The sequence below is a fragment of the Staurois parvus genome, unplaced genomic scaffold (genome assembly GCF_062004578.1).
Source record: "Staurois parvus isolate SC_StPar_1 unplaced genomic scaffold, SC_StPar_1.0 ptg000626l, whole genome shotgun sequence".
Taxonomy (NCBI): Eukaryota; Metazoa; Chordata; class Amphibia; order Anura; family Ranidae; genus Staurois; species Staurois parvus.
Window position 1 is genome coordinate 208,627 of NW_028318422.1, and position 13,306 is coordinate 221,932.

Genomic DNA, 13,306 nt, shown 5'->3' on the forward strand with positions numbered 1-13,306 from the left:
CCCCAAAGGAACCACAGACGGATTGGTCCCCTGATTCTGGATACCAATGACCCTTCTGGCAATGCCACACCCTCTGACACACCAAGGCTAAAGAAAGAGGTTTTATTTTGGGAAATTCTCCCTGCAAAGCAACATACAGATTGGTAGTAGTAATAAACAATGACAGATAACAGTTTTGTACAACACTGCAAATACTACAAAGAGGACCTCTTAAGTGTCCTTGTACTTGAATCCTGAATCTATGGAGGTCCTAACTAAAGGGCTGATACTGGAAGCTCAAATGTCCTTAAGTTTCTCCAAAATTCTCACTCTGGCCAGTGTACTATTAATCGTTAGGGTCCAAAGTTCCAGCGTTGGAAGTCTCAGGTTGAAGTGGACCCTATGATACAGGGTATAAATACCCAAAACAAGGTGACACAGTTCCTTTAAGCACTTCAGGTCTGGGCACTTTCACCCCCTTCCAGTCCAGGCCAATTTTCAGCTTTCAGCGCTATCACACTTTGAATGACAATTGTGCAGTCATGCCACACTGTACCCATATGAATTTTTTAGCATTTTTTTTGAGACAAAACTTTATTCTGGTGGTATTCACCACTTGGATTTTTATTTTTTTGCTATATAAATGAAAAAGTCAAAAAATTTAGAAAAAGGTGTTTTTCTTATAAAATTTTGCAAATAAATAATCTTCATAAATCTTTGGCCAAAATGTATTCATCTATCTATTTAGTAAAAAAACAAAACAAAGAAAAACCTCAAATTAGTTTATAACCAAAAATTATAATTTTTCAAAATATTTTTTTTACATTTTTATTTTTTTATATTTATTATTTGTGTTTTTTTTGTTTTTTTTTAATTTTTTTTTAACATACTTTCACCCTAGCAGTAAAGTGTCCCCACAGTGGCACTGTACTACTTGTGGGGGTTGATGATTTGTTTTTCTTTTTTCACACTGATTGCATTTACACCCATAAAGGATGTAAAAGCAATAATTTCTCCTCTCTGGCTGCATTCCTGCAGCCATTGAGAAATACTGTGCGAGCTGTAATTGGTCACAGCGTGTCACATGGTACAAGGCTGTTGTGAATAGCCTTGTACCATGTGACCTCTGTGATCACAGATTTCACACGTAGTAAGCAATGATGTCAGGAAGTGACATCTTGTTTACTACTGTTAATGAGATCACTGATTGACCAATCAGTGATCACATGAATTGGGACCTCACACAGAGGTCTCCTACAGCCATCTGTGTTCCGCTGTGTCCTTAGGACACAGTGGGCACCGTTTGCGGTGCCGTGTGTTCCCAGAGAGTGCGCACAGGCAGTGGATGCGGAGGGACGTTTAGAAGCATCCACCCACATCGGCAGCACTTCGGTCCGGCCGTTTATTGACATGGACTTGACGGGAAGAGGTTAACAAGTTGTGACCAGCAGCCTTGCAGCAGCATGCAGTCTGTGTACTGGATATCATTAGTTGTGACACGTGGACCCTTACCAGCATGCAGTCTGTGACATGCATAACAAACTTGTGGCCCGCATTGTCTTACTACTTTGAAGTCTGTAATTAAAGCAGTATTAATCACAGAAGTAAGCATTTTATTGCAGCTTCCCAATTATTAGATGTGATGCCTGAATTAGTTTTTTTTAGGCTTTCTTTCTTCTATTTCATCTGAGGATCCAGCTGGCAAGTGTGTTGTTTTTCAAAGTCACAAGCTCTCAAACAGAACGTATCAGTTTACATGGATGAGACAATCCATGTACCACTGACAGAGGTGATTAAAATGATCAGCTTTTATTTATTCATGTAAAACCTTTATCCCAAATGGTAAAAACTGTTGTAACCGATGAAAGCAGAGTTCCAGTCAGTATTGTGTTTATTAAAAGTCTGCAGCTACAAAAACTGTAGCTGCTGGCTTTTAATAAACACACACTGACCTGTCCCAGGGTCCAGCGATGTGTTCACCTGTGTGTGTTTTACTGGCCAGATCACCAGGGAAAAAATAGAGGGGAAAAAGCCAAAGAAAAGAAAACTATTGCAGCCACCACATCTAATGTTTGGTTACCTGCACTGTTACATTTTTTGCTTTTTTGCTTTTTTTTTTTTTTACTGCTTTAAGCCTTCTGGTCTGTATTGATTTGACAGCTATGCCCTCCGTGTAGATATGGCAGCCCAGTCTTTCTCCTACAACATTGTAAACTCATGGCTGGGAGCTCTCCAACTCAGCAGCCCAGTCTCAGCTTACTTTTAACATTGCACGCGAGACTGTCTGAGCCCTGGTTTCTTCTTTCTTTTCCTCCTGTTGAAGCTTTCTGTCCTCCTCAGACTTGTAGTCCCATCCAGTCCTTGGCTTGATAGGGAACTGTATCCTGGGTACTACATCCCCCATAGTTCCAGATGTCTCTCATCCGTTGCACAGCAGCCATCGCTCTCTCGCGCAAAGGAGAGAGGAAGAGAAACCTGTGTGTGGGTGACTGCAGTATTAGAATGACAGCCCCGGTCCATGTGCCAGTGAACAGGAGCACCGCAAACTAAGAGCTACATTAGTAAACACAATTTTTTAATTGTACAATACAGGGCACAGGCTTCCCTGGGTTATATGCTGTTCCCTTCAGATGATTGGACACTGGCAAAACAAAAAATGCTAAATGGACACCCCCTATTTAACTGCTCCCACTTAAGTGATGGACCTCTTCTCTCTACTGAGAAAAGCGTACCTTCTTTTATGGAGGTTTTTTCGTCGCACTTTTTTTTTTTTTTTTTTCTATGCAGGTTCCAGGTCATGGAATACATTGGCAGAGCCTTCTGGGACTATACCTAGACCCTGTATGGTAGAAGATGTGCGGCTGGCTTGTAATGTTTCTGCACTGGAGCCTGCTGTGGATGCTCCACAGGGTGCTTTACAGGTCCAGAGCTGTGGTCTGCTTGGTGTGGAGCCCAGTTTCTGAAAACCCCTGCAGGGATATGTCCATTGTGGAGGGCAAAACAAGGTTGTGGTTAAATTCCTCTTATTCCTGCTACTGAAGTGGTGAGTACAGGGCAAAAGCCCTTTAAACATTTGCTGAGGGTGCCAATTTCATTCCTTAGTTTGGGATATGCAAGGATTGCTGAAACCCTTCTGATGATGTGGTCAGCCATACCAGGATGGCCAGGGTTAATGGTGTTGATTTGTCCTACTGAAGGACTCCTGGTGTGGTACTGTGCCAACTATGAGATGTTAGTACAGTGATCTCCCCGCTGAGCTATTTTGTTTTGGCTGCAAGTGCTGGTCAGATGCCGGTCGGCTGTTTGTTTTCCAGCATGCCCATTCGGCAGAAGCCGGACAGGCTGCTGTACACAATGGGCAAACGTCGGATGGTTTCTGTTGAACTGGCAAATATCAGCCAATATTTAACCCATGTGTACCAGCCTTAAGGATAGCTGGGAGAGGGAGGATTTATATAGGGGGATGTCTGTGCAGCCTTTCTTTTTCCCAATTGTCTGATCTCCAGAAGGTATCTGTATATATCCCAGCTGCAAGAAGCCTGTATCCTGCACTGCACTCCAGGAAACAGATTTTACTGGTAGGTCAAATATCCTATCTTTGCTTCTGGTGTTGATATCCACAAAATACTGGTGGTGGGTCACTACAAGTTTAAGCAGCACTGATCTAAAATAAACTTTCAACAGTGAGTCATTCAACTATAACTATATTTTAGAAAAGAAGATCAGACCTGGGCTAAAGAGTGGTGACAACACTTCTGAAAAACAAGTCAAGTTTAGGCACCACTCCTCCCAGCTCTAAGCCATGGCAGGCTTAGAGGTTTGATAGGGGAATTAGTGGAGATTGGGTTTAGCACAAGGTTGTGTCAAAGTTTATATTAATTTTGTATGAGAAGTCGAGGCCCTCTGAACAGCTTGGGTCAAGATTCAAAGCCACTCCACAAGATCTATATAAACACTAACACATGTACACAGTCTCACCACAAGATGTCTGTCCTTCAGCACTGATACCTCAGGCTATTATTTTTTTTAAATTAGATCAGATCAGGTCAGGTGTACATTAGCTATGTTCTGTTTCGATCTAAAACATCCAAATTACATACAGTATTCTGATTATTTATGAAAAACTGTACTCCTACAAAAAAATAAACATTCATGTCAAAGAGCGCTTATTCTTCTGTCAGCTTTCTGTACATTTAGAATAGAATTCCTTTATGTAGCTAATCCCCCTTCTCCACTTAAGATAGCAGTACATATCTGAGTAAAAAACATAAAATGCTCATGCAAATAGACATTTTGCATGCTTATGTGCAAGCTCATGTAGTGTTGGGCTATGAAGAGACACATCATTTTCATTGGTAATGTAGTGGACTTCAAATGAGCTGTTTTCCCAAGTCTTTTGGTATTTAAATTTTTTATTTTATTATATATTTTTATTTAGACTGAGTTTATTATTTAAAACTTTATCCACCATTTATTTGATCAAGCATTTGTTTGTTTTGGACTGTAACATTTTGCACTGCTCTGTAATAATATTTCTCCTCCTAGATTCAGACATTGTTGCAGAATTACATGAGCTTCAGCCTAGTGTGAAGGATTTTGACGTCAAGAATGTGATTGGACGAGGCCATTTTGCAGATGTGCATGTTGTCAAAGAGAAAGTGACTGGAGAAACCTTTGCTATGAAAGTGATGAAGAAGAAAGCACTGCTAGCACAGGAACAGGTATTTGGGGTGCTGTATATTTCATATGCAAATATTGCTAAGTAAAAGGTTACTAAGGTTAAAGCCTAAGTTTAGGTAAAATCCCAAGGGGCACTACTTACATTTAATGCAAAGTGTCCCTTGTGCTTTTGTTGGATGACGTAGTGAAAATCCAAAGTCCTCTGTCCCCCTCCCATACCCCACAGCTGTCATATTCAGTATTGTGGTGATTAATGCCAGTGCTGAACCTATGACAGGCACTCATTAAATGTGCTTACTATGCCTGCCCTTTTTGCTCCCCCTTCCATTCACAAAAGTTGTACTATAGCTTCTAAGCATTAAAAGCGATCTATGAATGGAGCATGGGAGGATGAATGAAAGGTCCACCTCCCCCATTCATAGAGTGTTTTCATTTATAGATGCTGTAGTACAGCTTCTATGAATGGAGTAGCCAGCAGCCTCGGAGAATACCACTGTGGGGTATGGGAAGGGGGCCAGGGACTTCAGATTTCCATTAAAACAACTGGCAAAAGAACAAGGTACACTTTGAATTAAATGTAAGCAACGTCCCTTGTGCTGATAATTTTTTTTTTTCCTTCTCAACATAGACTTTACCAATTTATACGGGGGGTGGGGGGGGGGGGTATTACTGATAAAGCTCTGTGGTCATCAGTATCTAAGGCAGGATTTACACCATGCGCACTAAACACACTTCTCTTTCTGTGACACATTTAGCATGTTTATTTGTTCACAGCTGAGAGTCAAAATACTTTCCTTAACGCACATTGTGATGCGTTCTATCACATTGTTATGTGTTTAAATGCACATTGGTGTGATCTGGGCCTAATGGAAACAGTGAATTTCAGTTTGTTATTCCATTGGGCCTCCGCTGAGCAATAAAACATGTTATGAGATTTATACCAGTTGGTTTCTGACCATTTTTAAAAGAGAAACTAAAGTCACAGATTTCAGTTTACCAAAATATTTGCATAGGTATCCAATGCGCTTGTGTTACCTCTCAAATGAACTTTCAAGCCATCAGATGGCTGGTGTCATAGCTGATCACATGTGCAGCAGCATGGCACCTACATATCATGTGCAGCAGCATGGCACCTGTATATCAAAGAATGGCAGCTCCTTTGGCTGTAAAGGATAAGAGGGTTTAGTTCCCCGTTAAGGAGACATACACATTTTGAGATAATACAGAGGGTTGTTAAAAGACAATAAGCCTAAATGCAAATTAAATGTATATTTTGATACAGATATTAAAATATGCTTTAAATCTCAATACCTCTGTTGTCAAAAGGGGATGCTTAGCAAAGGATCATTGACTTTGACACCTTCCTTGCCAGTGGCAATCCCCAGTCCTGGCCCCATATGGGAACAAAAATGTGAGCATATAGGAGCTTTAAAGGGGCAGCGTACTTAAAACTGTTGTTTCAGCTTTTGCTAAATGCTGACAAGTTGATTCACCCTCTGGTTTATCTTACCTGTGGGGGCTCTGGTAGAAAGATCTGCCTTGTAAGCTTCTGGCTCTGTCCCCCAGTGTTACTCTTATACTTTAATGGACATCCAATCTCTCCTAGTCTATTCTCCAAAATATACAAAAAGGTAAAATTCAAGGGGAAAGATGAATACCCTCGAGTGACTGCAACTGATAGGCAGACCCGGATCAGAGACTATTGTCCCTAGTAGATGAACCAGTGCATGATTCATATTGCAAACATCTACCTGAAGCAAAGTATTAGTTTTGGGTGGACTGATGTTTTAAGTCTACATTTTAGAAATTAATTCATGTTCTGTAAGTGGTACTTTATTTTTGTATTAAATTCTCTTATCAATTCATGTCCTGTATTATATTGAGTAAAATAAAGTGGTAAAACTCTTTTATACAGAATAAAGGAGCATGGATTTTGTGTGTTCTAAAAGGACTAAGTGTGGGGTACAACAGACACATGTGAATTCGTGAATTCATGAGTTCTTATGCTCATGCTCTACCTTCCTTGCTTTTTAAACATGTATAACAATACAATTAAAGTAAGAAAAACATCTTACAGAAACATAAAGGAATCAACACTCTTGTTCTTACATACTGTATGTGTCAATGGTAAATTATACAGGTAAAGTGTTGACAAGAAATACAGTTAAATATATTCAAACCTTAGATTAAGAGTTGTGGTCTCCTGGGAACTACTTTGAAGTTAGGTCGTAAGTGGGAGGCGGGACAAGAGGTTCCAGGTCTTGTCAAAGCTCTTTAGGGATCCTCTAGTAGTGTAGGTAAGTTGGTGGAGATGAAAGACAAAGTTGATTACCTATTCCACCCAGGTAAAGTAGGAGAAAGAAGTCATTGAGTACCCTTAACATTTTTTTTTTTTTTATGTGAGAGTTAATGGGAAGATCCCCCACTAGCCCTGAGAGGCATGCTTTGGAGGAATTTAAAGTGTTAGGTCACCTACAGAAAATAAAAATGTATAGGTGAACTGATATGGTAGGCCCTGTCCCAACCACCCCCAGTGGAAGCTGTGCAGTCAGTGCCCGCAGAGTCGGTCCAGGGTTTTGAAATCCCTGCTTTTCTCCCTCTTCTATGTGCAGTGCTTCCGGGATGGATCAGAGCGATTCACTGTAACACCGATTACCAGTCAGAATTGCTCTGGTCTGTCCCGGAAGCTCTTATGCTGTATCACAGTATTTCACTATAACACCGATTACCATTCAGAATTACTCCGGTCTGTCCCGGAAGCACTTTGCAGAGAAGAGGGAGAAGAGTGGGGCTTCAAATCCCGGAACCTGGCTCCATGAGCACTGACAGCACAGCTTCCCCAGAAGTAAGTGCAGCGAAACCCAGGGATGGGGAGGGTATACAGTGTTTAGTTCACATTTTATGTTTTTTCTGTGAAGGTGAACTAACACCTTAAATTGGGTAGGCCTAAGGCAGTTTTAATAAATCCATACACCTGCATCCAGAAAAGTTGTGTCTTGGGACAGGACCATATATTATGAAGAAAACCTGCTGCATGGCCACAAAGGTGAAAACAGAATGGAGACTGCCAAACTTTAAAATTATACAACTGCGTATGTCTGATGGTACAGTAGTTTACTTAGATGGGTTTGTCTTTGGAGGAGATCAAGCTGGGCATAGATAGGTAGGTAGAATTTCAAATGAAAACTCTTAGGAAAATAATGTTCTAACAAAGTTTAATTTTTCTAATCATTAGTGGGTCAAATCAACTTTCGTTTTTGACTGCAGTGACAAGAAAATTCGAAGAAACTTTTTCTGAAACGAGCGAATATCTGTGCATGTGGGTTTTGTTTGTTAAAGTCCATTCATTCCAAAATCAAACAAAAAATCTTTTGAACAACATTCACATGGATTGAGAATTTTCATACTAATTTTCCTCAGTGTCTTCCCAATTCTCCATCATTGGTTGTGGTATAATAACATGCTGTTTGGGAGGTGAATTGGCTGCACACTCTGTGTTGATAATAGAATATTTTGACATTGGGAACGTCAAATGCGAGTTGCAGGGTTATAAAATTCTTAAAGTGGTTGTAAGGCTGAAGGTTTTTTGCCTTCATGCATTCTGTGCATGAAGGTAAAAAACCTTCTGTGTGTTGCTCCCCCCACAGCCCCCCCCAATACTCACCTGAGCTCCCTCTTGATCCAGTGGTGTGCATGGGAGCCTCAGCTGCCCCGGGTCTCTCTTTCTCCATTGGCTGAGATACAGCAGCAGGAGCCAATGGCTCCTACTGCTGTCAATTATAGCCAGTGAGCCAATGAGGAGAGAGCGGGGGGCGGACAAAGCCACGGCTCTGTGTCTTATGGTTGCTTGGAGCTGGGCCCAGGAGCAAGCATGCACCAGTGCCCCCATAGCAAGTGACTTGATTAAGGGGAGGAGCCAGGAGCGCCGGCAGGGAACTCGAGAGGAGGATCCGGGGCTACACTGTGCAAAACTATTACATAGAGTGGGTAAATATATATTTTTTTATTTAAACAAACCTTTATAATCACTTTAGGTTTTCCCTCATGAAATAATTGATGTATGAACTTAAGGTCCAAGGAAAACTAATATCCTGCACTTGGTACTCAAAGGAATTCAGGAAGAAGTGGCTATGTTCTGTATATATTATTTATGGAGTAAATCCAGTTAGTAGAGTATATTGAAGTGTTAATGTATTGTAGGAACTTGATGGGGGTAGTAATAAGAGAGGTATCCTGTATTTTCCCTGTAATTTGTCAGTATACAGATGAAGACATAGTGTCAGGCTTTGTCACTTTAGAAGCATTATCTCACTGGTCTGAAGCAATCATGTATGCTGATTAAATGTGTGGCCAGATAGTAAGTTTAAATTCATTATTTGCTCTAAATTCAATAACATTCATGCATCAGCAAGTAAAATTTTTTATAACAATGATTGGGATATTTGAATATTTCTGATACATTTTTTGTTGGCCTACTGTTCTATGTAAACTCCTGCTGGAGGCAATAGAAAGCAACAAAATTGTAGCAATTGTAACAGTTTTGTTCTGTGGAAGTAGCTGACTGTCAATTATGTGCTAGAAAATATTCGTGACTATGCCATCTCAGTATTATATTTTCTATTCCTGTAATCCCCTGAAACATTTACCTATTTGTCCATGATTTTAATTCAAACCTTTTTTAATGTAAACTAGCTTAAATAATGTAACTTGGGTATAGTGGTTGATAAAGATACAGCTAAAGTTTTTTTTTTTGGTTGATTTTTAGGGAACACATAATAATTTACTGTCACCTGTTTAGGTTTCATTTTTTGAAGAAGAGCGAAGCATATTAAGTAATCACACAAGTCCTTGGATACCTACCTTACATTATGCCTTTCAAAATAAAGAGCATCTTTATCTGGTAAGTGACATATTATGTTACTGATATTCTTAATATTTTAATAGTGCCCTCATAATATTATTTCTGAAAAATAGAACAAAGAACAACTCCGCGGAAGTAAGAGCAGGTACCTGCCAAATTCAGGTACCCGTTCCCCCCCCCCAAAGGTCAGCAGTCATCTCCTGTACTGTCCGCAGTCTCTGGTCATCTCCTGTACTGTCCGCAGTCTCTGGTCATCTCCTGTACTGTCCGCAGTCTCTGGTCATCTCCTGTACTGTCCGCAGTCTCTGGTCATCTCCTGTACTGTCTGCAGTCTCTGGTCATCTCCTGTGCTGTCCGCAGTCTCTGGTCATCTCCTGTGCTGTCCGCAGTCTCTGGTCATCTCCTGTACTGTCTGCAGTCTCTGGTCATCTCCTGTACTGTCTGCAGTCTCTGGTCATCTCCTGTGCTGTCCGCAGTCTCTGGTCATCTCCTGTACTGTCTCCAGTCTCTGGTCATCTCCTGTACTGTCTGCAGTCTCTGGTCATCTCCTGTACTGTCCGCAGTCTCTGGTCATCTCCTGTGCTGTCCGCAGTCTCTGGTCATCTCCTGTGCTGTCCGCAGTCTCTGGTCATCTCCTGTACTATGCCCGCAGTCTCTGGTTATCTCTTGTACTATGCCCGCAGTCTCTGATCATCTCCTGTACTGTGTCCGCAGTCTTTGATCATCTCCTGTACTGTGTCCGCAGTCTCTGATCATCTCCTGTACTGTGTCCGCAGTCTCTGGTCATCTCCTGTACTGTGTCCGCAGTCTCTGGTCATCTCCTGTACTGTGTCCGCAGTCTCTGGTCATCTCCTGTACTGTGTCCGCAGTCTCTGGACATCTCCTGTACTGTGTCCGCAGTCTTTGGACATCTCCTGTACTGTGTCCGCAGTCTCTGGCCATCTCCTGTACTATGTCAGCAGTCTCTGGTCATCTCCTGTACTATGTCCGCAGTCTCTGGTCATCTCCTGTACTGTGTCCGCAGTCTCTGGTCATCTCCTGTACTATGTCTGCAGTCCATTGGTTTAGAATATTTTTTTTCCTCTTTTCTGCCTCTAAAACCTAGGTGCGTCTTATGGAGCGAAAAATACGGTAATTAATTTAGGATAATACTTGTTTATTTTCATTGTCCAGAATTAAATTTATAATCACCCATAACATGTTTACAGTAGATATAAAATTAGTGTTACCAACACTATATATTATAGTATTACCCCTGCTTTTTTACTAGCATTTGATGGTGTACCATAGTATTAAATGTAACAGAAATATGGAGGCAATAATATGTGCCTTTATCCCCACATGGAAGAAAAATATATTTTCAAAATATTCTTCCTAAATATATTGACATATAATTGAAATACTACAATTTTGGCCATATTCTGTCTATCTATCTATCTATCTATCTATCTATCTATCTATCTATCTATCTATCTATCTATCTATATACTGTTTGTTGAAATGCATTTTTTATATATTACAAAACATATGAAAAATATTTTTTAGAATATATATTTTTTTAAATATATTCTTCAGATTTTTTTTTTTTACATATAAAAAAGTCATTTTTTATTCTAACATATATTTTTACATGTCTTTGTAAATGCATTCCAAAAATGTAGATTAAATGTATTTTTAAAGACATACAGTATATTTGAAAATGTATTTAAAAAAAAATAAATATATATATATATATATTTTGAATACAGCCATAATTGTAATATTTCAAATATATGTCAATATATTTGGGAAGAATATTTTAAAAATATATTTAAAATATATTTTTCTTCCATGTGGATCTTTTTATGAATATGGCATTGAATATTATTTTCCAAGGCATGATAATAATCGTTTAAATATTTCACAGGTCATGCAGTACCAGCCAGGGGGAGATATGCTGTCTTTATTAAACCGTTATGATGAACAGTTTGATGAAAGTATGGCTCAGTTTTACCTGGCAGAAATAGTTCTGGCTATTTATAGCGTTCATCAGCTGGGTTATGTACACAGGTGAGTTTAATGATGAGCTAATCGGGCTGCGGTTTTTATTTTCTTGATTGTCCTTTGAGGGACACAGATATTCAGGAACTGTTGCCTACGAAAGATTGGGATATTGGAAAACAAAAAAAACCCATATGCTAGCCCCTGTATAGCACCTCCTCTACCCAGATGGTTTTCATTTTTTGCTAGTGTCTTAGGAGTTTGGATGTCTTTTCTTCATCTCCTCTAAGAAATGTCTAACTAACTTTAGTTGCCTTTTAACCTCATGGTATTTTTACTTGATGACTTCAGTCAGGATTCCTGTTACACTCCCCAAGAATAGTGCTGTGCTGCCCCCTAGTGACCCAAAAATAAACTAATAAATAATCACCTTCCTGAGCCTCAAACCCAATGTGTAACTGAATAAGTCTGGGAAAAAATAAACCATACTCAAGTAGCCATAAACACCTGGCCAACCTATAATAAACACCTGGCTGAGCTAAAGAATAAAGTGTAAAAAAAACAACAAGAACAGTAAAATATCTGAAATGTATATCAAAAATAAAACATGATCACAATAGTAAACACCTTACCGAGCTGTAATAAACACCTGGCTGAGCTGAAGCATAAAGAGGATACCTGCTTCACCCATTCAGTCTTGTTTTTGTGAAGAAAAAAAAATTGATTCAGTTTATCCATCTTCCGTTTACTTCTGTTACGCTTATATCTGTTTTTCATCTGTTTTACATCCATTTTTTAACCACGTCATGTCCAGACACTTTTACCCCCTTCTTGTCCAGGTCAATTTTCAGCTTTTAGTGCTGTCACACTTTGAATGACAATTGTGCGGTCATGCAACACTGTAGCCATATGAATTTTTTAGCATTTTTGTGAGACAGATAAAACTTTATTTTGGTGGTATTTATTCACCACTGGGATTTTGAAAAAAAGGATTTTTCTTATAAACTTTTGTAAATAATTAATCTTTCTTCATAAATCTTGGTCAAAATGTATTCAGTTATCTTTTTAGTAAAAAAAATAACCCAAATTAGTTTATAACCAAAAATTATAATTTTTCCAAACCTTTATGTTACATTTTTATTTTATTTTTTTTATATTATTTTTTTTAACATACTGTCACCCTAGCAATACAGTGTCACCATAGTGGCACTGTACTACTTGGGGGGGGGGATGAAGATTTTATTTTTTTTTTACATTGATTGCTTTTACACCCATAAAGGCTGTAAAAGCAATCATTTCTCCTTCTCTCTGTCTGAATTATTGCAGCCATTGAGAAATACTGTGTGAGCAGTGATTGGTCACAGCTTGTCACATGGTACAAGGCTGTTGTGAATAGCCTTCTACCATGTGATCTCTGTGATCATTCACAGATTTCACACATAGTAAGCAATAATGTCAAAAGTGACATCCTGCTTACACCTATTCATGTGATCACTGATTGACCAATCAGTGATCACATGATCGGGCCTTCACACAGAGGTCCCGTACAGCGATTTGATCTGTTTCCCTTTGAGTAGGAATGTATTATTTGGTGCCATGGATGCACCTGTGATCCATCTGAACAGACAAACCAAGAGAGTGGATTGTGTGCTTACCTTTTTAAGGATTTCACTGACAGGCAGGTGAACTCCTTCCAAAAATCTGAGTTTTCTTTAACCGCTTCCATACCGGCCACTTTTACCCCCTTCCTGCCCAGGCCAATTTTCACGTTTCAGCACTCTCACACTTTGAATGACAATTGCGTGG

The 13,306-nt window shown here is 39.5% G+C and overlaps 1 protein-coding gene across 2 annotated transcripts in view; it reads left to right on the forward strand.

Moving 5' to 3' along the window:
- The window catches only part of LOC149449356 (citron Rho-interacting kinase-like), a 201,808-nt gene that overhangs the window by 14,206 nt on the left and 174,296 nt on the right, over window positions 1-13,306 (forward strand). For both annotated transcript variants that reach the window (XM_089693340.1, XM_089693341.1), the window contains exons 3-5: window positions 4,525-4,700; window positions 9,458-9,559; window positions 11,427-11,569. In XM_089693340.1, the coding sequence (XP_089549466.1) occupies window positions 4,525-4,700; window positions 9,458-9,559; window positions 11,427-11,569 (421 nt within the window). The remainder of the gene's footprint in view (window positions 1-4,524; window positions 4,701-9,457; window positions 9,560-11,426; window positions 11,570-13,306) is intronic.